General features: G+C 45.5%; 1 protein-coding gene across 2 annotated transcripts in view; it reads right to left on the bottom strand.

Annotated features, from left to right (window-relative positions):
* The window catches only part of ST8SIA2 (ST8 alpha-N-acetyl-neuraminide alpha-2,8-sialyltransferase 2), a 414,076-nt gene that overhangs the window by 192,919 nt on the left and 196,784 nt on the right, over positions 1-24,373 (bottom strand). For both annotated transcript variants that reach the window (XM_075342826.1, XM_075342827.1), the window contains exon 2: positions 14,606-14,668. In XM_075342826.1, the coding sequence (XP_075198941.1) occupies positions 14,606-14,668 (63 nt within the window). The remainder of the gene's footprint in view (positions 1-14,605; positions 14,669-24,373) is intronic.

Genomic DNA, 24,373 nt, shown 5'->3' with positions numbered 1-24,373 from the left:
CATTTCCTCTTTCACCAATTTATTGTAAGAAAAAAAATAAAGGGGTCCCACGACGACTCTGGACCCTCCAGAATATGGGGGGAGACACTCAGGGAACGTATCCCCCATTTTCTAGGAGTGCAGACCCTTCATGTGAGGAGTGTGGGTGCAATGAATCTGCACTCACTCTCCCCGGGTCCACAGCAGCAGAGTCCATGTCATAATGGTTGCTACCAAAGCTGCAATGCCCTGCTCATGAGGTAAGGGCATGCCTAATCAGGAGACCTATTCTACATTTCCAAATATTGGTATTTGCTGATATTATTGCTATTCCACCTACTATATATTGGGGATAGGATCTTGGAGATGGAATACCCCTTTAAGTCCAGTTATCCAGCTGAATGAATACTTAACAAAAGAGCTCGCTATTTAGATGTGTTTTCTTGTGGCGTATAACGGACTCTCATGTTTGGTAGTCGTTCAGCAGGGAAACTATAAAAGCAAATCCCTCCATTTGGAAATGTAGTATATAGCTCTCCTGATCAACTATGTTCCTTACCTCATGAGCAGGGCATTGCAGTAATAATAATAATTTATTCATTTATATAGCGTTATTAATTCCATAGCGCTGTATGTCTTTGGAGTGTGGGAAGAAACCGGAGTACCTGGAGGAAAACCACGCAAACACGGGTAGAACATACAAACTCCTTGCAGATGGTGTCCTTGGTGAGAATTGAACCCAGGACCTCAGCGCTGCAAGACTGCAGTGCTAACCACTGAGCCACCGTGCCGCCCATTTAGCTTACAGATGCATAACCACCACTCACTGTGTCTGAACACAGGAAGCTGAGCTGACAGCCGCTCTGTGCATGCAGCAGCGTCTATTGTGAAGGAGAGGGCCGTGGGGGGATCAACGCTGCACAGGTACCGTGGGACACCTGGGAACACCGGTGGGGTTATAGGGGGTGACCTGGCAGGGCCTGGGGAGGAGTTTTCTGTCGCATGTGTCATGGCACATGCGACATAAATCAGAGGAGTAGGGTGAATGCGGCCGGCGCGCTGCTGTGAGCGCGGCCATCTTGGATTTCTGGGAGGGCATCAGGGGGGCACTTTGGCGACAACGGGGGACCGGGGAGGAGATTTATCATGTTTGTTCATGCCAGATGGGAGATAAATAATTTTTTACCGGCACTGTCATTTACTGTAACGTGATCATCGGTGTACGGTGTATACCTGTGATCACGTGAGCGGGGACCGGAAAAACCGTCCTGAATCATGATCTCCAGGGTCTCAGCTAGCCCTGAAACCCCGGAGATTTTCTGACGCTGGGGGGCGTTATTCACTTATTTCTGCCTGCTGTTTATAAACGGCAGATCAGAATAAGGCTACATTAACACGACCGATCCATTTTTGCGGTCTGCAAAAAACAGTCCGTTTTTTTTCACGGGTGCATCCGTGTGGCATCCGTTTCCGTTCCGTAGACGGTCCGTATGTCATCTGTTTGTCATCCGTGTGCCTTCCGTTTTTTTTGTGTACTGGAAAAAAACTGAAAGAGGGAAAATACATAAATTTACCCAGGATCCATAGCTTCATCCTACATGAGGCAGTCACATGTTCACTCCAGTGCCATTTTCTACTGCTTTTCACAGCGTAGAGCGCTCTGCTGATTTTTCTGTGCTTGTGCACTTCATATCAGTCTTTTCTATCATAATAATGGCAGAAAGACACATAATGTCCCACTCTCCTGCATTTTGTAATTTTGCACCCTTTGGTGCCTTTCATGTGGCACTAAGGGGTGCTTAGCTTTGTATTTAGCCAAAAAAATTGAAAAAAAAATGACGTAGGGTTCCCCCTACTTTTGTAGCCAGCTAGGGTAAAGCAGACGGCTGCAGCCTGCAGACCACAGCTGGCAGCCTCACCTTGGCTGGTAATCCAAAACTGAGGGCACCCCACGCTGTTATTTTAAATTAAATAAAGAATTAAAAAAAAAAACACGTAGGGGTCCCCCCAAAATTGGATCACCAGCCAAGGTAAAGCAGACAGCTGGGGTCTGATATTCTCAGACTAGGGAGGTCCATGGTTATTGGACTCTCCCCAGCCTAAAAATAGCAGGCCGCAGCCACCCCAGAAGTGGCGCATCCATTAGATGTGCCAATCCTTGTGCTTCGCCCCAGCTCATCCCGTGCCCTGGTGCAGTGGCAAACGGGGTTATATATGGGGTTAATACCAGATGTGTAATGTCACCTGGCATCAAGCCCTGGGGTTGGTGAGGTCAGGCGTCTATCAGATACCCGACATCACCAACCCAGTCAGTAATAAAAAAAAATAGACGACAAACACATTTTTATTTGGAAAAAACACTCCCCCAATACATTCCCTCTTTAACCAATTTATTAGAAAGAAAAACAAATCCAGGTCTGGTGTAATCCAAGTGGTTGCCATGACGATCCACACTGTCCCAGTCAATGAAGAGCAGGATGTTCCCCATTGGCTGGGAGAGCAGTGCAGTGACCTGAGCTAACATCAATGGGTCAGCCCAGGTCACTGCAGGGGATGACAAGTGCTGCTGTCAGCGAGGTACATTACCTGCGCTGATCTCCTGCACTGCTGACAGCACCTGTCACTGAGTTCAATGACCGCCGCCTTCACAGCCAAGTATCGCGAGAGGCCCGTGACGTCACCGCTAGTCAGTCTCGGGTCGGAAGCGAGAGAAGGTGATGTGACAAGCGGCGGCCATGGAGGACAGTGACAGCGCTGAGGTCGGGACTTCATCACCGCAGGTAAGCCGAGCGGGACCATGTGTGCAGAGTGCAGGTGGGCGGAGCCATGTGTGCTGGCGGCGGAGTGCGAAGTGGGTGGCGCTGAGGACGTCAGTGTCGTGGACTGCTTGGCTGGGGACAGGTGAGTGTGAGTGTGTGTGTGTGTGTGTGTACATGCCGCGTGCAGGAGGGGGCGGAGGAGTGAGCTGAGCGGGGAAGTGTGGGCTTCCTGCACTTAACTAGGATAAACATCGGGTTACTAACCAAAGCGCTTTGCTTGGATACCCGATGTTTATCTTGGTTACCAGCTTCTGGCAGGCTGCCAGCGATGGCTCGTGCACACTGTACCTGTAAAAAGCCCTGCTTTTTGCTGCTAGAACCGTTCTCGAACGTATCTAGAACTATCGCACTTTAGCAAAAAGCTCGAGTTCTAGTTCGATCTAGAACAGCCCCCAAAATGACTCGAGTCGTGAACTGGAGAACCTCGAACCGCGAACCGCGCTCAACTCTACTCCTGAGTGGTTAGATTCTACTCCTGAGTGGTTAGATTTCACATCTCAGTTTAGCCCAATGTCAAATCCATAAAAGCCCACTGGGTCAAAGTCATCCCAACTAGGCATCTGACAGTAATGTAGCTTTGTCCTCACAATGGCTTAGGCTTAAATTTCCTTTCTCTCTACAACCCATGAGTCACACGATATATGTAGCCACAATAATTTTTGGCCTTATGCTTTGCACATTTATGTAGGAGATAAAGAATTTGAAGCAGTTGCCAGATTATTCCCATCTGAGCATTTTATAGCCGAGACGGGTGTAACTGTATCCAGACTGGGCTATGCTGTTTATTTTAGGGGTGGTACACAATTAGCATTGCTCAGCTGCTTCTCTAATATCAGTTATGTGGCCAGAGATATCTCAGCTATGAAAGACTCTAGACTAGACTATTTTTTATACAGTTCCACCTTATTAAAACATCTGGCATGCCCTCTATTTATACAAAGCCCAGACCATACCCCCCCATTTTACATAGACCCCAGACCAGACTCCGCTTTATGTCTATCCACTATATACGGACTCATGACCAGACCCCTATTCATGCAGACCCCAGAGCAGACTGGCCTATACCATAGACCCCCTTTTATACAAATCCCAGACTAGACCTAATTTCTTCAAGCTCCTAACCAGTTAGTTAGGTACAGAACTCCCCCTATACTCTTTGCTATTCCTATTTCCCCCTGTCAACGCACATAGTGCTCAGCACGAGCAGTGACAGGAGATGCCGGAATGCAGCGATCCAAGATGCAGTGAGTATTAGTGGCGAGTGAGCGATGATCAGCAACCTAACCTCAATAGTTCAATACTAGACAGCTGATCACCGCTCACCACCACAGACACCGGTATACACAGTAGTGTAATCATCACGTTGCTGTGTTCTAAGCGCCGATGCTCTGCTATGTCAGTGTCTTAAGTCTCTGAAATTGGCTTATATTGACAAAGCAGAGCCATTTATCTAATGCCCATTGTGTTTGATACAACCTAGAGCCATGTATCTAATGCCACCATATGTGATACAATCCAGAGCCATGTACCTAATGCCATCATGTGCAATACAAGAAACAATCACGTATCTAATACTATCATATGTGATACAACCAAAATCTGTGTATCTAAAGCCTGCTTTACACGGGACGACTGATTGTGCGATTTCACAATCGATCATACCCGCCCCCGTCGTTTGTGCGTCACGGACAAATCGCTGCCCGTGTCACACAAAGTCGTGAAACCCCCATCACACGTACTTACCTGCTGAGCGACCTCGCTGTGAGCGGCGAACGTCCACTTCCTGAATGGGGAGGGACGTTCGGCATCACAGCGACGTCACACAGCCGCCGTCCAATAGCAGCGGAGGGGCGGAGATGAGTGGGATGTAAACAACCCGCCCACCACCTTCCTTCCGTAAAACCGGCGGGAGCCGTGGGACGCAGGTAAGCAGAGTTCATCGCTCCCGTAGTGTCACACGGAGCGACGTGTGCTGCCACGGGAACGATGAACAACTGGCACAAGTAAAAATAAACGATATTATTAAACTGAGTGACGAGTACGCGACTCACGATTTGTGAGCGATACTGCGTCGCTCAGAGGTTTCACACGAGACGACGTCGTGTATGATGCCGGATGTGCGTCACAAAAACCGTGACCCCGACGATGCATCACACGATCCGTCGTCTCGTGTAAAGCATCCTTAAGTCCCATCACATGTGATACAACACTGAGCAGAGTATCTAATGCTCATCATGCGCGATACAGTCTGCAGTGCTGACTATCTAATGCACATGATGTGGTACAGGCTGCAGAGACCCATGTGAGTGGTGTCACACATTACACTACTGCGCCTGTAAACATGGATGGAGCAGGGATCACACTAGATTACAATATTGCTCCTATCATTTGTGATACACAACACTAAGCCCTGTATTAAATCCCATCATACGTAATACAAACCGCATATGTTCCTCAGCATATGATACGGTGTACAGAACCAACTACCAGAATCGGGGCTGCCAGCCATCTTCACTGACACTCACCTCAGTAGAAAATTGTAGTCACCAATATGTCTCCACCGTGATTATAAATATTATTCTCCCGTATCCTTTTGCAGACCCCAGAAGGGGAGGGGAGAAGACCTCATACATGTGAGAAGACCCCGCCCACCTTTACTGCAGCCGTAATGTGAACTAGCAGTAACTAGGTTTTCATGGCAAATTTCAGCAGCTGCTCCCCCTAGTGTTTAAAAGTGGAAAATATCAAGAATTTTTAAATTATGTTTCATATTTTACAGAATTAAAGAAAAACATAATATTTAAAAAAAATGGAACATTAATACTTTTTTTTATGGCACCTTATTTTTAATGTCTGTGGTGTCACCTGGAAATTTAGAGAAATGTAGAATGAAGAGGGATAAGGATATTATAAAAACTCACATCCTGATGAATTTACCTTCTCTCTTGGAGAGAGGTCTTAGAGAGCTCTGCAATTTTATGCGACTCTCTCAGACATTCTGGGAGGTCTGGCAATTATGTATGTACACCCTAAGGCCTCTTTCACACGCACGTGCCTCTGGTATGTGTTTGGCAGTTTTCTCACGTACCGGAGACACGTACACACGTAGACCTAGGTATTCCTATGGTGTCGGACACACGTAAGTATTTGCGTACGGAACGTGTGTCCGTTCCGTACTTACGTGTGTCCGTGTGTTTCTCACGCCGACATGTCCATTTTCTCTCCGGCATCACCGGTGTCACACGGAACGCAAACGTGTCACACGTAACACACACGGACCACACGGATGTGTTCAGTGTGACACGCATCGGAGAGAAGACATGTGTCTGTGAGAAAAAAAAACAAACCTTTACTCACCTTCTCCAGCCCTCCTGTCTCTGCCGCTGCTGTCACTTGCTGCAGCCGGAAGCAGCAGCAGCGGGGAGTCGGCAGGACCGGAGACCAAAAATCAGCACCACGGACAGCGACACCAGGGACAGGTGAGTAGAAAGTTCCCGTTCTCCGTGTGTTATCACGGATAACACACAGAGAACACACGTAGCCCATAAAAATGGGTCACGGAGGGCAAAATGCACCTCTGACACGTCCGTGAAAAACGTGCGTTGTTTTTCACGGACTTGTGAAAGAGGCCTAAAATGGTGCCAATAAAAATAACAGAAGTAAATTAATAAAAAATACATTACACACCAGAGGTGGCTGTTGTACCTCCAGCATACACAAGGCAGTCCTAGTCTCTAATGGCTCGTCTGCATGGAAAACATTAACCATTTTCTACTGCAGGCAGACAGCAGAAAAAACTAAGCTGCACCATGAGCGGTGTCCTAATCTTTATTTAAAGAACAACAAGTCCTGTGTCTGAGCATCTGTATCTGCCAGACATAGAGAATCTGTGAAGAGGTTGTGTAAGGCTTCAGGGGATATCAGATGCAGGTCAGACAGTGCAGAGAGCGTGGTGTAAGGATAAGAAGGTCTAAATCCAACTAACGAACAGCTAAGACATTATATTTTTCAGCTTATGTACAATAGATTGCGCAGACAGTCCAATTGCATATAATGTAAGATTTACTGAAAAGGTGAAATGGTGATGGCCTTTTATTTCTGCATTCGTCGCACTCTATTGTAAAAGGGGGACAATAGATACAAATCAATCTTACAATAATTGTGTTTTAGAGATAAGTATTATGAAAGCTGTAATAACATACATGGAAAAGACATGGCACACAATGGTTGTTATGATATTTTTATGAAGAAATACTGTGTAGTCTTATAGTCATCAGCACTGACAAAAAGTAAATGCATCAAAATAAATGTAAAAGAATAAAAGTATCAGTTTTGTATATGATTTGAAAAATATTGGGTTGCAGTGGTGACTGGGGTCTTGGCCTCCTCCGCCGCCGACCCTTCTTGCGACTTTTTCTCTTCCAGGGGTGGTGTTAGATGGGAATGGGGGATGCTTTGCAGCACCACCCGTGGTGCGTGGCCAGGGACTAGCCACAGCTGAGAGATGTAACTCTCTACCGGGGCTGATGTAACGCAGCTTAGATAGTCCAGCTTCCCACAGGTGGAGCGAGCCCCATGGAGGATGAGGGCGATGGGGACGGCTGATGGCGCCAAAGCGTGGGGCAGCGGCGCCGAAAATGACAAGGACAACACCGGGGCTGCGGTTCAAAGTTCTTTTTACTCACAGTTCTTAAAGGTCCCTGGAGGTGCCGCTTCCCGCCGCCATGGATGGACTCCAGCCAGTCCCGGGTGAATCAGAGGCAATCACCGGTGTCTGTGGAAATGTGTGAGACCTTCCTCCTTGCGCTTTGTTGTGGATCCCTGTGACTTGAAGTAACTTGGGGATCCCACTGTTCATGTTAAGTGTAACGTCCCTTGTGCAGGTGACGCGGGTCCTCGCTGTGTGGCCTGGCTGTAAACCCAACCCCGGATCTTATATGTAACTGTGTTCCAGGGAAGTGGGTGGTGGGCGATTGGACATGAAATTCCCAACCCCTACAGATTTGTTGGAGTCCATGAAGCTTTTCCCAACCAAGGGTTCTGCACCCCAACTTGGCACTGTGGGAACAGTTAGGCTCCACCTCCGCTACCATGTCTCCTCTCTCTGTCTCACGATGCCTCTCACCCTATTCCAGTCTTAGGGTATGTGCGCACGTTGCTTTTTACCTGCTTTTTACCTGCTTTTTTGCTGCTTTTTCTTCTGCGCTGTTTAATGCCAAAATGGATGTGTTCTTCTATTCAAGCAAAGTCTATGGGAATTTGGGTTTCTTGTTCACACTATGTTGTTCAAAATGCTGCCTTTTTGAGGCAGAACTTTGGTCAAAAACTCAGCTTTTCAAAGAAGCAACATGTCAATTGTTTTTGCCATTTGGGTTTTGCATTGCAAAGCTGAGTTTTTGACCAAAGTTCTGCCACAAAAAGGCAGCATTTTGAACAACATAGTGTGAACAAGAAACCCAAATTCCCATAGACTTTGCTTGAATAGAAGAACACATCCATTGTGGCATTAAACAGCGCAGAAGAAAAAGCAGCAAAAAAGCAGGTAAAAAGCAGGTAAAAAGCAACGTGCGCACATACCCTCATTCTTGCAGACTCAGTACGGTGTTGTGGCCCCTGGTCCCGGGACAATTTCCACCTATCTTCCGTCCCTGGGACCAGCCTGTTAAACGCTGCTCTCCCAAGGCTGTCTGCTCTCTTCTCTGTCCCAGGCTGATCTGACTAGAATCTGTTTGTGTGTTTCTTCCTCACTCAGTGCCCCCACCCTTGAGATGACTGTTAGTGGCTGTTGCCCTGGTAACGTGGACTTCTCTAGATTGCCTGGTTTCCTGTGTAAGGCCCTGTGCGCACTAGAAAATGGAATTTTCTTAAGAAAATTCTGCAGCCTCTGAAAGATTACCGCATCTGCGGTAAAATGCTGCAGCAAACCCGAATACCGCATGCAGATTTAACGTGCTTTGCCGCAGTTTTGCCGCAATTTTTCCTCAGGTTGTTCCCTGCGTGTTTTTTTTTTACCATTATCTATGACAAAAACTGCAGTTACCTGCAGAAAAGAAGTGACATGCACATTAATTCCGCCGCAGAAATCCCACGGCAAAACCCGCAGGGACAAGCATTTTTTAATCCCCATAGGTTTTGCTGGGGAATGACTGCAGAAAGGTTATAAACATTTTCTGCAGCATTCCTTCAGCGAAATCCGCTGCAATTCTGCACTAAAATCCGCAGCGTGCGCACAGGGCCTTAGTGGTGACTCATACCTAGATGTTTGTAAGTGTATTGTGTAAGATCTCTGTGTGAATATTTTTGTAAGTGAAAACCAGTGGTTACCTCCTTTTACCCAGGATAAGCATTACACCCTAAGACAGATGCAATACTCTGTGGCGACTGAAGCCTCAGGGGCACCACATATACATTTTCTTCAATCTGTGGTTACACATTGTCATAGGCCCCTGACCTAAGTGACCAAGTGGCATTATGTCAAGAGTTGGTGACATAGCATGCAGTATGTAGAAGCCAGGTAACAAAGCATCTTATACTTCACCTGTATATATCTGATTGACTTGAGTTTATTGATCTTAATATGATGACATAGATAAGTGCAGGATAGTGAGGAATTAAGGATTTTCTATTATGTATGATAAATAGGAATGCCCAGTACTGTTTGAACAATTCCTAATCTGACTTTGCCCAGGGAATTGTCCTATTTAAAAATGATAATGAGCTGATAAATTGTCACACGTGGTGTAAACTCATATTATAGGTAACTTGTAAACCACAGCACATGTAATGCATACAGATAAAGCAATACACCTCCAGATGCCACCAGAGCTGGCTTGTAATGAAGCATCTTGGCTTGTGGGACCTTAGTCAACCTAGGATTATATGACCACTGTGCCCTCCAAAACCGCCAATCTGGAAAGCCAGGAGTTAAATCAACAACTCCAATCCCACATATAATGTATAAGATATCTTTTCTTTGTTTCCAGTTTATATGGAACAACATGCGTAACTCCTCAGACACAAGGATTGCCCATATGATTCCTCAGAGACAAGGAGACAAGGACTGCCCACATGACTTCTGAAACACAGGGATTGCCCATATGACTCCTCAGACACAAGGATTGCCCACACAACTCCTCAGAGACAAGATCTGTCCACATGACTTCTCAGAGACAAGCACTATACACATGACTCATCAGATACAAGGAGACAAGGACTGCCCACATGACTTCTGAAACACAAGGACTGCCCGAATGACTTGTGAAACACGAGGACTGCCCACATGACTTCTTAGGCACAAGGATTGCTCACATGACTCCTCAAAGATAGTGGCTGCCCCAATGACTCCTTCAGGGGTATTTAAAGGGATCTAACAGCAGGATTTTCAAATATAAAGTAAAGATAGTGCCATACTAGCACTAGCATGGTGCTTAATGGTAAAGTAACGTGTTTTTTTATTTTTGTATTAAAAATAGTGATTATGAAATCAAGTATTTTTAATACAGAATGAAAATCGCTGCTTATTTCGTTTTTATTTAATTCTAATTTTACTGGAGGCACTGGGGGCTGCCATGCTGGATTTGCTGTGTGTGTAACGACAATTGCACACTCCTTTATGGCAGCCCATGTGCATAGAGAACAGTGGTCGGGATCCGACCCCATCAGTAACGTTACAGTGGGCGTCTGCTGTGACCTGGACGCGCCCCCTCGGCTGTCCAGATCACAGCAGAGGGAGGAGATCAGCGCCATCATTGTTGAGCTCACAGTGTATGCTGTTTGTTCCACTGTACCCCTGTCAACCGCCAGGATGTGTGAGTACGGGCCGCCAACCCTCCCCTCGCCCCTTTACCATCTCCGATGACACCCCCTCCCTCCGCTCTCCCCAGCCCCCGCTCTGCCCCGCTACTGTTACTGCCGCCCTCCTCCCCGCAGTTACCGTCTTCGATGACACCCCCTCCCTCCGCTCTCCCCAGCCCCCGCCACTGCTACCGCCGAACCCTCCCCATGCCGTTACCGTCTCCGAAGACACCCCCGCTCTGCCCCCGCTACTGCTGCCTGCCTGTGATACTGTCTGCAGGGGTGTGTATCTAATCCTCCTGTGTGATACTGTCTGCTGAGCCGTGTATCTAATCCTATCCTGTGTGATACTGTCTGCTGAGCTATGTATCTAATCCTATCCTGTGTGATACTGTCTGCTGAGCCATGTATCTAATCCTCTCCTGTGTGATACTGTCTGCAGGGCTGTGTATCTAATCCTCTCCTGTGTGATACTGTCTGCTGAGCTATGTATCTAATCCTATCCTGTGTGATACTGTCTGCTGAGCCATGTATCTAATCCTCTCCTGTGTGATACTGTCTGCAGGGCTGTGTATCTAATCCTATCCTGTGTGATACTGTCTGCTGAGCCACGTTTCTAATCCGATCTTGTGTGATACTGTCTGCAGGGCTGTGTATCTAATCCTACTGTGTGATACTGTCTGCTGAACCGTTTAACTAATCCTATCCTGTGTGATACTGTCTGCACAGCTGTGTATCTAATCCTATCCTGTGTGATACTGTCTGCTGAGCCGTGTATCTAATCCTATCTTGTGTGATACTGTCTGCTGAGTCATGTATCTAATCCTATCCTGTGTGATATTGCCTGCTGAGCCATGTATCTAATCCTATCCTGTGTGATACTGTCTGCAGGGCTGTGTGTCTAATCCTCTCCTGTGTGATACTGTCTGCAGGGCTGCGTATCTAATTTTATCCTGTGTTATACTGTCTGCTGAGCTGTGTATCTAATCCCATCCTGTGTGATACTCCTGCTGTCCTTGGTGACACTTTAGACATTTTTGGCCACCAACATGTCATTCTCTGTTATCTGTTGTAAACACTCTAATTGGGAGAGGGAGCTGTGACATCAATCACAGGAGAGCAGACTCCGCCCACTTTACTGCAGCTGTAATGTGAGCTTTTTCTACAGTGGGATTTCTGTAGGATTTCAGAAGCTGCTCCACCTAGTGTTTAACAGTGTAAAATATCAAACTTTTTAGTTTTTCTTTTATATTTTGCTCAATTAAAGACAAATAATATTTAACCAAAACATTAAAACATTATTACTTTACATTTTTTCAGTTATTGAATTTTTTTTTTTGACGACACCTTCCCTTTAAAATCACACTTTCACTTTTCAGATTGGAGACTTGAGTGCAGAAAAAAATAAAAGGGTCAAGCCGGGAGGACGCCAGAGGAGGAGTTTTCACAGAGGACCCAACCCACAAAGGCCCACCCCGCTGCACATGTCAATCAAAGAATCCACCAATCCCTGGACCTTCATGAATGTTTTTTTCTGCAATGAAACATCCAATTTTAAAATGAAAGGTATGATTTTATTCACTATGTTAGTGCCAGTATAGCACTGCCTTTACCTTACATTGGAAAAACCTGCTATTGGTTCCTTTTAACATACAACTTTACATAAGCTATAACTTTGTCTTAAATTGTATTGTTCAAGGGACAGTTAAGACAGGTACAACTTTAGAAACCTACTACCATAGTGCAGGGGTCCCCAACCTGTAGCTCAGGAGCTACGTGTGGCTCGCAGGCCCATGATGTGTGGATTGTGACTGTCTGACAGCCTGGTGCATTGGTACTAGGTCTAAGGCTAGTTTCACACTTGCGTTGAACGGCATCCGTTGTATTGCGTTGTGTGACAGATGCAACGGATGTGTTGCATATAGTGGCACAACGGATGCAACGGATCATTCAAAACAACAGAATCTGCATTTTTTTTTTTTACCGTTTTACTAGCGGCAGACTATTGTGAATGATCAGCTGATCACCCGGCTGCCGGGTGCTCAGCTGGTCGCTCACACCAGCCGGCTACCGGGTGATCAGCTGATCGCTCACAGCAGCCGGTCGCCGGTTGATCAGCTGATCGCTCACAGCAGCCGGCCACCAGGTGATCAGCTGATCGTTCAGCCGCCGGGAATGTGTGTGGAGCCGAGCGGGGCCATGTCGCTGAGGATGTCAGGGCCGCAGGGACTGCATGGCTCGGGACAGGTGAGTGTGTGAGTGTGTGTGTGTGTGTGTGTGTGTGTGTGTGTGTGCGCGCGTGCATGTGTACATGTGGAGTTCGGGAGGGGGCGGAGACGAGCGGGGAAGTGTCAGGCTCCCTGCACATGTAGCCAGGGTAAATATCGGGTAACTAAGCAAAGCATTTTGCTTGGTTACCCGATATTTACCTTGGTTACCAGCGTACACCACTTAGCGCTGACTCCTTGCACAGGTAGCCAGGGTAAATATCGGGTAACTAGGCAAAGCGCTTTGCTTAGTAACCCAATGTGTACCCTGGTTACGTGTTCAGGGAGCCAGAGAGAGCATGCGCAGCAAAATCCTAAGGATTCTGCTGCTCAAAAAATGTTACATGCTGAGTTCCTTCCGCCCGGCGAAAGCAACGCAGCGTCGGCCAGCGGAAGCAACACAGGTCTATCACTCACAATCCGTCGTCCATACAAGTCTATGGGAAGCAGCGGAATACGTTAACTGAAGGAAAACAACGCAAGTGTGAAACTAGCCTAACAAACAGCTATGAAGAGCAGGCCTCCGGATGTTGACTTTTATGAGTAGTCCCACACAGAAGAGCAAATATGAATGCTCATACACTAGGAGAAAAGAAATTTATTGTAAGCTGGAGATAGAATGATAATCCCAGTTAGGCCTAAGCGACACGGTATGAAAATCGGTGCGAGTGAAGTGCGATAAAAAATCACATTCCTCTCGGACCAATATTAGCCTGTGTCAGCACACAAGAGCGATTATTTCTCAGCCCTAATCGAACCGAGAAAACAATCGCAGCATGCTGCGACTGTAATGTGATCCTGTTTTCTCTTGCACCCATTCAAGTCTATGGGGCGAGAGAAAAATCTCACTGCACTCGTGGTACACCGGTGTACCACGAGTGCAGGGCAAGAATGGCAATAGCCGGCTACGGAGGAGAGAGGCAGATAAATCCCTCCCTCTCCTCCTCAGCGCTAATCCGCCCCTCCACAGCACCAGCCTGCCCCTCCTCAGTGCCGGCCCATACCCGCAGCTCAGGTCCGCTCGCTTGATCGGACCTCAGTCGCAGGGACACTCGCCTCAGTCGAAAGGACACTCGCATGACACTCGGCTCTGCTGTACTGCCAGTGTGAGCCGAATGTAATGCGAGGGGATGGCAGTAATCCTCGTGTGGCCCCAACCTTAGAGGGGTGCTTGGAGCTAGGTGTAATAGAGAGATGAATGTGCTTGATATAAAGGAGCTGAATGGGGTTAAAGTAGGCACTTCTGAATGTAAGTATACTGCCCATAAGAGAACGGGGCACAAGGGACAAGGTTACACTATTATTTTTTGTGGGGAACCATTGTCGATCTTTTCATCAGGTTCATGGCGTCTGTACTTTGGAAGGAGGGGAGCTCAATGTGGCGCGCGACCATCTCTCCGAGATGAATGTGGCTCTCACAATAAGAAAGGTTGGGCACCACTGCCATAAGATATAATGTCATTGAGAACAGGTGCTTATTGAAGTGCAGACTTATTTGTTGAATACTCTAAATATACACATTGCTGATACAATTCCCACACAATGTAGCTTTATCTCATACTTTACTTCTCCTATTTTGACACAATTGGAAATGAAGTTGCAATGAAGAAGCGCACAGACAGGTAGAGAATTGGACTGAGTGATAACTGTTTCCATTGAGGCGAGCATCACACTTTAGGACTGCAGCAGATTAATAGCAGCCTCACAGCCAAAACAAATGAACAAAAAAAAATCTCATTTACAAACCTATTAGATTTGCTATGTAAGCTTTCCACAGCTGATCTGATTGCGCCTCTTCCTCCAGTGCTCCTGCAAGACAAAAGACAATACATTATTTATCAAATTCTGTTACTGTCTGTAAGCTTTGCTCTAACAATCCGGCGATCCCTTATAGAGAGCTGAGACATTCCCTCTTGCTTGTTAAGACCTGGTGAGAACACCCATTTCTTGACAGAGAAGACAGATTCTTTCTGCACAGTTTTGAAATAAAATGTAACCAAGAGACATTACATTAGATCCCATCAAGAAAAGACAATGTATTATTTAAGGCTGATTACTTCATTTGTCACCTTTTGTAATATAGGGCCTGATAAGACACTTTTCAAGTGACATAAAAGATCATTGATATTAAATCATGAATTAATTAGCCCTCACATATTATTTAAATAAAATATATCATGTTTTTAGTTTAAAGGAGTTGTCCCATAGTTTTACAATGATGGTCTATCCTTAGGATAAGTCATCAATGTCTGATTGGCCGGGGTCCGACACCCGGCATCCCCGTCGATCAGCTGTTCTCGGTGCCGGTGGCGGTAGCAGGCAGATGGAAATGCTCAGTACCGGAGTTGCTCTGTGTTTTGATAGTGGCCGCGGCCGGGTACTGCACATCTGCCTAATATTGTTTAGAATAGGAAGCGGATGTGTAGTACCGAGCCGCGGTGTCAGAAGACACAACAGCTGCGAAACTGAGCATTTCTGGCTGCCTGCTACCGCCACCAGCACCGAGAATAGATGATCGGTGGAGATGCCAGGCTTCAGGCCCTGGCCAATCAGACATTGATGACCTATCCTAAGGATAGGCCATTAATGTAAAAGTAGGGAACAATATCTTTAAGTTTCAAGAACTAAATAGAAGTATTAGAGATACATGTAGCTTGAATCACCCATTCAAACAATGCAGCAGTACGTGCGTACATTATGGCTCCTGCAATGTGTAAAAGTCAAAGGGATTGTCCTAAGACTGTAAGGGGTACTTCTCACATAGCGAGATCGCTGCTGAGTCACAGGTTTTCTGACATACCCGTGACCTCATCAGCGATCTCGCTGTGTGTGACACTAAGCAGCGACCTGGCCCCTGCTGTGAAATCGCTGATCGTTACACACTGTTCTGGTTCATGTTTTTGCTCGTTGGTCTCCCACTGTGCAGCACACATATGCGTGTTTGACAGCAGGAGACCAACGAGCACCGACTCTGTGTAAGCAACTTACGCTGGTAACCAGGGTAAATATTGGGTAACTAAGCAAAGCGCTTTGCTTAGTAACCCGATGTGTACCCTGGCTATGTGTGCAAGGAGCCAGAGCTAAGCGGTGTACGCTGGTAACCAGGGTAAATATCGGGTAACCAAGCAAAGCGCCTTGCTTAGTTACCCGATATTTACCCTGGTTACCAAGCGCAGAGTCGCTGGTGGCTGGTGGCTGGTCGCTGGTGAGATCTGCCTGATTGACAGCTTACCAGTGACCATGTAGCGACGCACCAGCGATCCTGACCAGGTCGTATCATGGTCGGAATCGTTGGTATGTCGTTTAGTGAGACGGTACCCTAAGATGTTCCCTATCTACAGCTGAGTTGAGCACTTCATTAAGGATGTGCATCTTCGCTTCAAACAGGCTGGGATCAGCAGAGCCTTCTTCTTGTTTCAGCCCAGTTGTCGACCACAGCGATCAATAAGTTATCCATCAGCCTATAGATATGGTGTAAATAATAGTCTTGAGACAACCCCTTTAATAGTCAAAATAGGAACAAGAGTTTACAGAAAATGATGGCTTCTTAAATCCATTTCCTTATGATGTTATCAAGATGACTCATTAATTTAAGTGAATTTAGCTAAGTCTTTGAAGCAAAGCTGTTGGGAAAGATCAGGCGATTGTGTTTGCTCTAGTGGACTCTGTTAAACTTGAAACATTTCCAGGTTTTTTATATTTAGTCACATAAAAAAATAAAAACAAAATAACAGTTATTTTTTTTTAAATATGTTTAAAATAAAAAAATATGATTTATATAATGTGATTTTACATTCTACTTACTGGAAATTAATTTAACATAAATAATATTAGTTACTAATTCACTTAACCCTTTTACGACATACAACGCATCATTCCCTGCACATGACGGCTGATCTGATCAGCCAAAATGTAGATCGGAGATCGTAAATCTCATTGCAATTAAAACTGCTGTGTGTGGAGAGGGGGTAACCAAGGACTTGCTTATATAGGAGATGGTGATGATATAAGCAAGTCCTTGGTTACCCCTCTCCACACACAGCAGTTTTAATTGCAATGAGATGACACACATTTAGGGTCATAGAGCTAGGGACCCCAATATAGAGATATACCTTGACGAGGTTTTGGGGCTCAGCTACATTGATCAATGCGATTGCTAAATATCTCCTTTTTCCTAATATTCATGGCAGGTATGCATTTCATTATTCACACTTTCAAGTTAGCAAGTGGCATTTTTCATTGTATGCTTCAAAATTTTTCGGTATGCTTATGGCATTATACTATTATCTAAGTTTTATGTGCAGCCTTATCCTTATGTAGCATATTTCTTCCTCATCCTGCCCTCGCTCTGTCCGTCAAGGCTTGGGATAACCCATAAGGGCCCATGGCTTCCAGTAAAATCTATACACTGATGACACCCAAGTCTACCTTTCTGGCTTAGATGTCACCCCTCTGTTGTCTAGAATCCTAGAGAGTATCAGCCAAATCCTCCTTATTTTCATCATGCTTCCTAAAATTTAATATTGACAAATCTTAACCCATCATAAACAACATCACACTTTCATCTGTACTGGACATCCACTGCCTTGGAGTAACCCTGGACTCAGCGCTGTCCTTCAAACCTTAAGTCCAACTCTCATAACCTCCTGCCACCTCTAGCTCAAAAATATTTCTAGAATTCATCCTTTCCTCAACCCCAAATCTACTAAAATGTTAGTGCATACCCTCATCATCTCTTACCTTGACCATTGCAATATCCTTCTCCGTGGCCTCCTGACTAACACTCTTGCTCCTCTGTCCATCCATAACTTTGCAGTCTAATTAATCCACCTTTTCCCCCTCTACTGCTCTGACTTTCCCCTGTGCCAATCCATTCAGTGGCTTCCAATCCCTCAGAATATATAGTCTAAATTACTAATAACGACTTGCAAAGTCTCCATAATTTGTCTCCCCTATATATCTCCAAACTAATCTTCTTCCCACACTTAATCTATGGTCCTCACGAAACCTCCTTCTGTCTTTTGCTCTCTTACATTCCTCACCTAATCACCTCCAAGATTTTTCTCTGGCATTCCCCATCCTCTGGAACACAAGTCCTCAATTACATTTGCAGCCAAAGTAACCACTTTCCTGAAAAATGCAACTGATTTTCAGTCACAAAAAATTCTGTTCCAAACCTCCTATGTGTGAATATATTCTTAAAGGATGTAGTTGTATTCACTAACTATCCTTTAACCATCCCTTATTCCTCATTAAGGGGACACATTTTATTTCAGAGCTATAGTAGAATAGGAACAATTCTTCTAGTCTCTTAATGAACACTGATATGCCTACTTCTACAGTTTGCCATTTTCTGCTGATCCAAAATCTAGAGGTTTATTATTCTTCCATTGTCCATTGTAGAGAGTAATTGCAGCATGTAGAAATGCAAAAAATTGATTTAGTTCTCACATGGGTACATAGTATGGTTATAAAAAGGACAAATATGCATGAAGATTAACCCAGGAATGCGTAAGGATGAAGGGAATGGGGTATAGATACATCCAATGCTAAACTGAGCTGCCAAGGGCCCACCAGTACCCCTGACTCTGGGGACCCACCGGTCAACTAGCCTCATTCACACATTTATCTGTACTTTGTAATAATGCACTGGGTAGTTGAGTGAATGATGAGATGCTGTTTTTTTCTGTACATAGTGAGTAATGTAATGGAGCCAAAAACTGCTGCTATTGGGGGGGTGGGAGGAAGTGGCTCACTCCAGCACAGTGACCCTCTGGGAAATTCCCCTGTTCCCCTGTGAGCCAGTCCAAGACTGGATCCATTCATTAAATACTGATTTGGGTTTTGCCAGGTCTGATTGCTTAAGCTTAAATTTTAGACTCTGTTCTCAGTCTAGAGCCACATAACCTAACCCTGCACTCTGAGTCCTGAGTTGTTTCTCTGCTTCACTTACTGTACCATAGATATGTACCTGCAGCTTGCATCTGAACCAATACCTACCCTTTGGATTTGCCGATACCAAGAAAACAGCCCTTGTTGTAAAAACCTGACATTATCTATGTGCCTGTGTCTTGTAGATCCTATCTGGAACCATGTGTCTACAATATGTCCTTGTATCCTGAAAAAATGTCTGTGGACAATGTGCTACTGTACTTAGTACAAAATCAACTTGGCAAAGTACCTGTGACGCCCTGGACAAGCCAGGGGTCACAGGTAATGACACCACCACACCCTACACCCCGGTTAGGCACATCAAAGCTAGACCCAAAAATCCTTGTTGCCTTCCTCCAGGGGCTGATGTTCACACCAGGAGGTGGGCCAGGCGGTTGGTCCCGCCCACCGAGGAGTTCACAGTCCTGGAGGCGGGAAAAGAGTAGAGTTAAGCTAGGGAAGTGGAAGTTCAAGGAGTAAAAGTGAAGTGGAGTAGAGCAACTGGCGGAGAGCGTCCGGGTGTGTGCCCCGGACAGAGACAGCAAGGTTAGCAGACGGCGGTGACCGTCTGCAGGAGTGGCCTATCAGAGTTGCCGTAAGGACCGTGGACGGGCGGTGGCCCGGCGGTACCGGACCGGTACACAAGGAGAAGCCAGCACCATTGGCAGGGGCCTTTCGGACCCCGGCAAGGCTTGGAGTCGCCGTGAATTTGCCAAATCCGTCAGTGAAGGGGACCTCCGGGTTTCCAAACAACTAAGTCCCGATTGAAGGCAACAGTCCAACCAGCAGAGAGAGACACCGCCACCGCCAAGGCACCAGTTTCTCAGGGCCAGCGCCTGCGGGCAAAGAGGGGCTCCTCCGGCTCATATCCAAGCCGGTGAGCGGGTTACCGGTGGGAACCCATTGGAACCAACAGAAGTACTATGTGCAGGGAAAGAGACAGTCACCGTTAACTACCGGGGAAAAGTAACAGCAGCCATCCGTGGGAACCATCTTTCCAGCCGTGTGTTTTACCGAGAACTGTGTGTCATCGTCTCAGGCTGAGTGAGTACCACCGTGCCGTGCGGCACAGCGCTGCCCCCGCGACCCTGCACCTCACCAGGCCCCGAAACCGGCCTGCCATCACCCATCCTCCACCCCATCACTGGGCCCCGGAACAACCAACCCCTACCCACGGAGGGGAGAACTAACAACTCAGCTGCTCCCTGTCACCGCTCCCGGGATCCCCATACAGAGCAGCGGTGGTGTTACCAAAAATCACCACAACCGTGGGTGGCATCACGGACAATAACCAAATCCCCACCACAAATACACCCCTTTCACTCACGGGCGAGGAGCGCCGCTCGAGTCCCCGGGATCCGGCACACCGCTCGAGCCACCACCGAGCAGCGGCAGCCGCAGCAGCAGCGGCTGGACCCGAGCAGTGGGAGAGCGCGGCGTCCCCTCCTCTGCCCGCGACATACCCTGAGTCCAGTATTCTTTATCCTTGGATCTGTGCCTGTATCCAGGACCCTGTACCTTTTTTCATGTCTGCTTTGCTAATCCTTGAATACAAATTCACCTAATTTTGTATGTTCTACCTTTTCCCCCATTTCTATTTGGGACTATATTGGTTTATGTTAATATGGCGCACTGTGCCTAGTCACCACAGATCACAATTGTATGAATATTTCCATCTGTACAACATGTATTCTTAAGCCTGTTGAGAATATGGTTATCTCTGCTGCTCACAACAAAACATAAATTTGCATACACTCGCTTACTGGGGTTATTCTCTTTAGAGAAAACCAACTCTTGAGTAATGAGACCTAAATGAAAAAAGGGGAGGAGCTTAGTTGTGAGGTAAATTTGAGTCAGGGGCAGTGAGTCTGAGCTGGTGGAAGGTGTAGTGAGGAGCATACTGAGGAGAGGTCATGTTCTGAGGTGATTTCTAGAAACCTCTGGAGGGGCCAGCTACACTTGTCAGGGTATCAGTCCCTAGGTAATTGGTGCCTTCAAGGTCGGTGACAAAACTGAGAGACTGCAGCCTATTTATAAGGGACAGTGACATCTGCCTGGGAGCACAGTGGCACGTGTGAGTCTTGAAACTTCTAGAAGAAGTAGAGAGTCTTCCTACAGGATTCTAGTCACCTGCTCGCCGGAAGGGATAAAAAGTCAAGATTGTTCTTGTCTTGGAAATCCAAGGATACCAAGATACCTAGGAAAAGTGCACAATCAGCACACAGCAGAGAAGTCAAACTCCCATCAGGGCAGAGAAAACCCCCATCATTGTGAAGGCTGTAAAGAGTGTCCAGAACTGATGTGCAGAGCTCCAGTAAAAGCTCCCTGTCCTGTCTCTGGCTGATTTATTCCCTACTGTGCCATCCCTACCTCAACACATCCCCAGGAACCAGCCCTAGTTGGGAGGGCGAGAGGACAACCCTCTGGCACTGTGCTTCACCACCTAACTCCTGGGGCCCACTAGCAGTGCCTGGCCATACCACAGCCGAACATCCCAACTGGCATCACAAACTCTTTATTTATTTTTCTTTTTCTCCTTTTTAAGTATTATTTTTACTCCCCATTACAAATAACCAGTCGCTCTCACCTGGTATGGCCACATCACTGCTCGGAGCCACCACCGTGACATCAGAGGCCTCCGGGACGGCACATTAATCTCTATTTGCATTGCACATTTTTGCATGTTCTTTGTCATAACCCAAATAAAAAGCACTTGTTATTCTAATTAATTTCTGTTTTGTGGTTGTGAGCCAGCATATGACAACTTTTTTGTGAAGCGCCGTGAACAATGTCCAAGAATCACTTCCATATATTTTATAGCCAATTTACTAGATTTCCACGAGATTAAGTTTTATTTATTATTGTATTATTTAGATCTGCTTCAGGTTTTAGTCTATAATAAGGGTTCAAAATAAAACAGGCTATTTTGCAGAGATAAATAAGAGGGGTTTGCTGGAAAGGGAAAGGAAATGCGATTACAGAGATGGATAACATAATTTTGAAATTCTGATTGTATCGTCTTCAATATGTCCCGAGATATAATGATGGACAGTTATGAAACAGGCAAGAAGTGCAGTGACATATATCATGAATGATTGCTGTATGAAGAACAAAATCTTTAGCCATTTCTCATAAATTGTTTTTGAAGAGCAGCAATCCAAATGTCAAACCATTTTTATTGTCATCTATACCACCATGCATTTCACATTCTGTATGAATAAAATGAAGACAGAAGAATGAATAGGAAGACTCAGATAGTGACATCCACAGTCCTATCACCATCCGCTTATGATAATGCTTTTAGACAATAACAAAACTACAGTTTACAGTGGACACTTCATTTCAGGTCCAATACTCCGCTATTGAATCCTTCTTGTTCTGCTTGAACAGACCCTGTTGTTAGAGAATCTCAACATTCTTCCAGATATCTCAAAATGTTTAAAAGGGGCTTCATCAGAGCTTGTAGGCTCTTTACACTTTAAAGAGCCTACAAAGCTGGGGCAAAGTTACTTTCTCTGATGCAACCCTTTTCAAGCTATTTGGAAAAATGATAGGCCAGAGACAAAAAGGTGAGAGCTACCATGAGTCCCGTGACATGCCAACAGTAAAGCACCCTTGAGACCATTCATGTGTGGAGTTGTTATTCATCCCTGGAGTGGGCTCACACTGCCGAGAATAAGGATTGGTATCTAAACATCCTCTAAAAGTAGCTTCTTGCAATGATCCAGGAGCAATTTAAGGATGAACAATGTTTTTTCCAGCATAATTGAGCACCATGTTACAGATACAGTAATACATGCATTTTTTTAGGTTCATAGTCCGGAAACTCCCCATATCTCATTAAGAACCTGTGTTCAGGCCTCAAAAATGGGTGAATGAACAAAAACACAGAAAATGTAATAAATATAGATGAATGAGCATTAAAATGCTGATTACTCAAACTGAGCAAGTCAGACACTCTGAAAAGGTGTAACTCGAGTAATGAGTATAATGAACAATCCCTGTTAGCGCCTAGCGCAGGGATTGCATGATTACACTGACCCCATTAAGCTAGGTCTAGTAGTATTAGGTCCATGGAGTTAAAGGGTTAAGCTCAATTTACCTGGTAATGCGGGTAAGCTTGCTGTGCGCCATTTCGGTGTTTAGTGAATGATGGCATTTGTATATTGAGCGGGAATTTTTGGTATATAAGGGCCCATTATCATCAGCTGTTTGACAGTTACAGCTGATGAAGAATTTTCACCCGCCCACATTGTTGTAAGACCTTTATTTATGTTGCTTTTGTCGTGTGTTTTATTAGGGAGGAAGAATCGCCCAGTTATTTGGGTGGATTTTGGCTATTTCGGTGGATTGAATTTTTAAGATATTTCCGAAAATGTTATGGTTTAAGGGTTTAAATAAAAATGGTTTATTTAATATTTTGAAAAAACTCTTAATAAAGCAACACGGCCATTTTTTATCCATAATATTTCTTTTGTTGTGTCAGTTAATTTAGTATGTATGGGTGTGTAACACGAAAATGGGTTATGTGTTATCATGGAAGTCAATGATTGGTAAGTATGGCTCTATGCCCACATACAGCCAGGAATATACAAAGCATTTACCGGGGGAGGGATGGCAGGGGTTTTTTTTTCTGACACACTACATCCAAAAATGTTCTTTTTATCCCAGGGAGAGCCATTCAGACACTGCAAATGGATCACATTGGGGTCCCGGCTCTTGGATTCTTGTTTAATGGACGGCACATCCGAGCCCCCACGATACTCGGCCGAGCACTACGAGTATCCTAATGCTCGATCGAGTATTGAGTATTGCTCATCACTAATGATAAACTATTAGCACTGATTAGACAAGAATGGGCTACCATCAATTCATGATTTGGTTCAGAGGCTGATCTATAAATGCCAGAGTGAATACCAGAAGTCTTGAAAAATAGGCAACAACACTGCAAATAATGAGAGTTTGCCCACTGTCAGTGACTGACAGGCCTCTCTGTGTTCATGCAGGGGAGTGGACGGGGAGAAGACACAGGTGACCAGCCTTTTCAACTGGTCACCAGTTCGGCTTGGTTCTTGGTGGTTTTTAGAGTATGTTTCTCTCTGAAATATTGCAGAATTTCAGAGTGAAACATAAATGGCTGACATCATACAGCCAGTGTCTGATACACACTGCCCATGGCTCAGTTGTCAGGTTTCCTTTAAACCTATTTGTGGCACTATCTTTCCTTTTAGTGAAGCATATGTTCAGATTTTTCCCAAGGGGATCTGATCGACTCATCTCATTATATACTTGTGTAAGTTAAAAAGGTTTTCCAGTGGTGACAAATCTGAGCCTGTGATTGATTGGGTAGGTATTTCCTGCCACTTCATGTATTTTGAGATGCAAGCAGAAAGTGGAAACGTAGAGGGGAATCCGTACGGGTAAGTACTGTTTCTTTTAATTTTTTTTTACCCCATTTAGGGCCCTTTGTAAAAATATTTTGTTTTTCCCCTAATGAAACGCCTTGTTAATTTTTAGTGATAGACACTTTCATAATGGATGCTGCAAAAATGACCCATTTTATGCAAGTGTCGTGCCCAGGGA

Source organism: Anomaloglossus baeobatrachus, chromosome 4 (assembly GCF_048569485.1).
Source record: "Anomaloglossus baeobatrachus isolate aAnoBae1 chromosome 4, aAnoBae1.hap1, whole genome shotgun sequence".
Classification (NCBI taxonomy): domain Eukaryota; kingdom Metazoa; phylum Chordata; class Amphibia; order Anura; family Aromobatidae; genus Anomaloglossus; species Anomaloglossus baeobatrachus.
This window is presented reverse-complemented; position numbering and strand designations above follow the sequence as displayed.